The sequence below is a fragment of the Loxodonta africana genome, chromosome 7, assembly GCF_030014295.1.
Source record: "Loxodonta africana isolate mLoxAfr1 chromosome 7, mLoxAfr1.hap2, whole genome shotgun sequence".
Taxonomy (NCBI): Eukaryota; Metazoa; Chordata; class Mammalia; order Proboscidea; family Elephantidae; genus Loxodonta; species Loxodonta africana.
The window spans coordinates 22,172,434-22,174,205 of NC_087348.1; the positions used below are offsets into that span (position 1 = coordinate 22,172,434).

The 1,772-nt window shown below is 38.9% G+C and overlaps 1 protein-coding gene across 1 annotated transcript; it reads right to left on the reverse strand.

The window, feature by feature from the left end:
• Positions 1–418: 418 nt before the first annotated feature.
• LOC135231814 (olfactory receptor 5F1-like) lies at positions 419–1,463 on the reverse strand. The gene has a single exon (XM_064289006.1). It carries the CDS (start codon positions 1,423–1,425, stop codon positions 481–483), a length of 945 nt encoding a protein of 314 aa, XP_064145076.1. The 5' UTR covers positions 1,426–1,463; the 3' UTR covers positions 419–480.
• Between the last annotated feature and the right edge of the window lie 309 nt (positions 1,464–1,772).

A 1,772-nucleotide genomic window follows, 5' to 3' on the forward strand; every position in this document is an offset into this window, starting at 1 on the left:
TGAAATTTGGTTTAAGCAACTCTCTCCATGAGGAATATCAATAAATTAAAAAAGAAAATCCATTATAATATAAAAGCATTTTTTAAATATATGACATATGGAAAACAATTATTTTAAAAGTGGTGAAAATAAATACTTAAGGGAAACAATGAACGGATAGTCCAAAATATTCTACCTGGTAGGTCTTATAACACTGTGACTTTTATTTCTAAACGCTTAATCCCTTAATTTCCGTGGCCAAGATTTCATTATGAATAAACTGTATTGGTAAGGACCCAGTGAAGTTACACAATTATAAGATGAAGGTCCTGTAGTCCTGTGTTAGTATTTGAATCTATATCACCCAAGATTGGATATAGATACTTGAGTATTTACAGAATGTATTCACTTTGAAAATACTTTAATGAACACCAATATGCTTGAACTAGGCTTTGAAGGTTAGTTAAATACTCCACTTATTTTGGAAAATTACCCATGCAATCACATAAATGAAGGGATTCTTTTCCTGGTAATCACATTCCATAAAGCCTTCTTTACTTCCTTATTCCTGAGGCTGTAGATCAGAGGGTTCAGCATGGGGATCACCACTGTGTAGAACACGGAAGCCACTTCATCCTGTCTCAGGGAGTAACTACACCTGGGACGCAGATAAGTATAGATAGAGGTTGCATAGAACAGAATTATAGCAGTCAAGTGGAAGGCACAAGTTGAGAATGCTTTGCGCCTCCCCTCCCCTGAATGCATACGAAAGATGGAGAAGAGAATACAGGAGTAGGAAGTAAGGATGACCAGCAGAGCACCGACCATATTCACACCAGCAAAAGTGGAAAAAATGCTTTCGTTCAGGCATGTGTCAGAAGAAGAGAGCTTAAAAAGAGGGGGGCTGTCACAGAAGAAGTGATGGATGATATTGGAACCACAAAATGGTAAGCTGCTTACATAACTTGTGTTAACCATGGAGTTCAGCGATCCTGCTGTAAAGGCCCCAGCTGCCATTTTAAGGCAGACTGTCCTGGACATGATTAAGGAGTAAAGGAGTGGGTTACATATGGCCACATAGCGGTCATAGGCCATTAACCCAAAGAGGATGCATTCAGTTGTTGCCAGGGCGATAAAGAAATACATCTGCAGGAAGCAGCCAGCAAAGGAGATGGTTTTCTTCTCAGACAACAGATCTACCAGCATCTTTGGGGTGATGGTGGACGAGTAGCAAACATCCACAAAGGACAAGTTAGCCAGGAAGAAATACATGGGTGTGTGAAGTCGAGAGTCCACCCTGATTAGCAGGATCATCCCCACATTCCCCAGGACTGTGAGTGTGTAAATCACAAAAAAGAGCAAAAAGAGGGTGATCTGTAGCTCCAGGGTATGTGCTAATCCCAGCAGGATGAACTCAGTCAGTGAGGTACAGTTTTTTCTGGTCATTTATTACAAATATGTTTTGTTTAAACTTTGGATCAAGTGTAAATGTTTCCCTCTCCAAAACTTTACAGGAAGAAGCTGAAATGTCAATGAGGATATTTATACATGGAATAAATAAATAAATAAATAAAAACCTAGGATAACATAGAATAGTAAATGAAATGACTGAAGAAAGAGGAAAATTAGAGTACTACTGGAAAGTATATTTTGTTTTAACAAGCGATTGTATCGAAGCTGGGTTGGAGGGCTTTTAAATCACCTAAGTCCACAGACTCCAGTTCAGCTTCTGCAAATATAACGTTGGTTGTTCCCTTCTTTGTATGCCAGCCCACAGTCAAAAGTAAAGGATA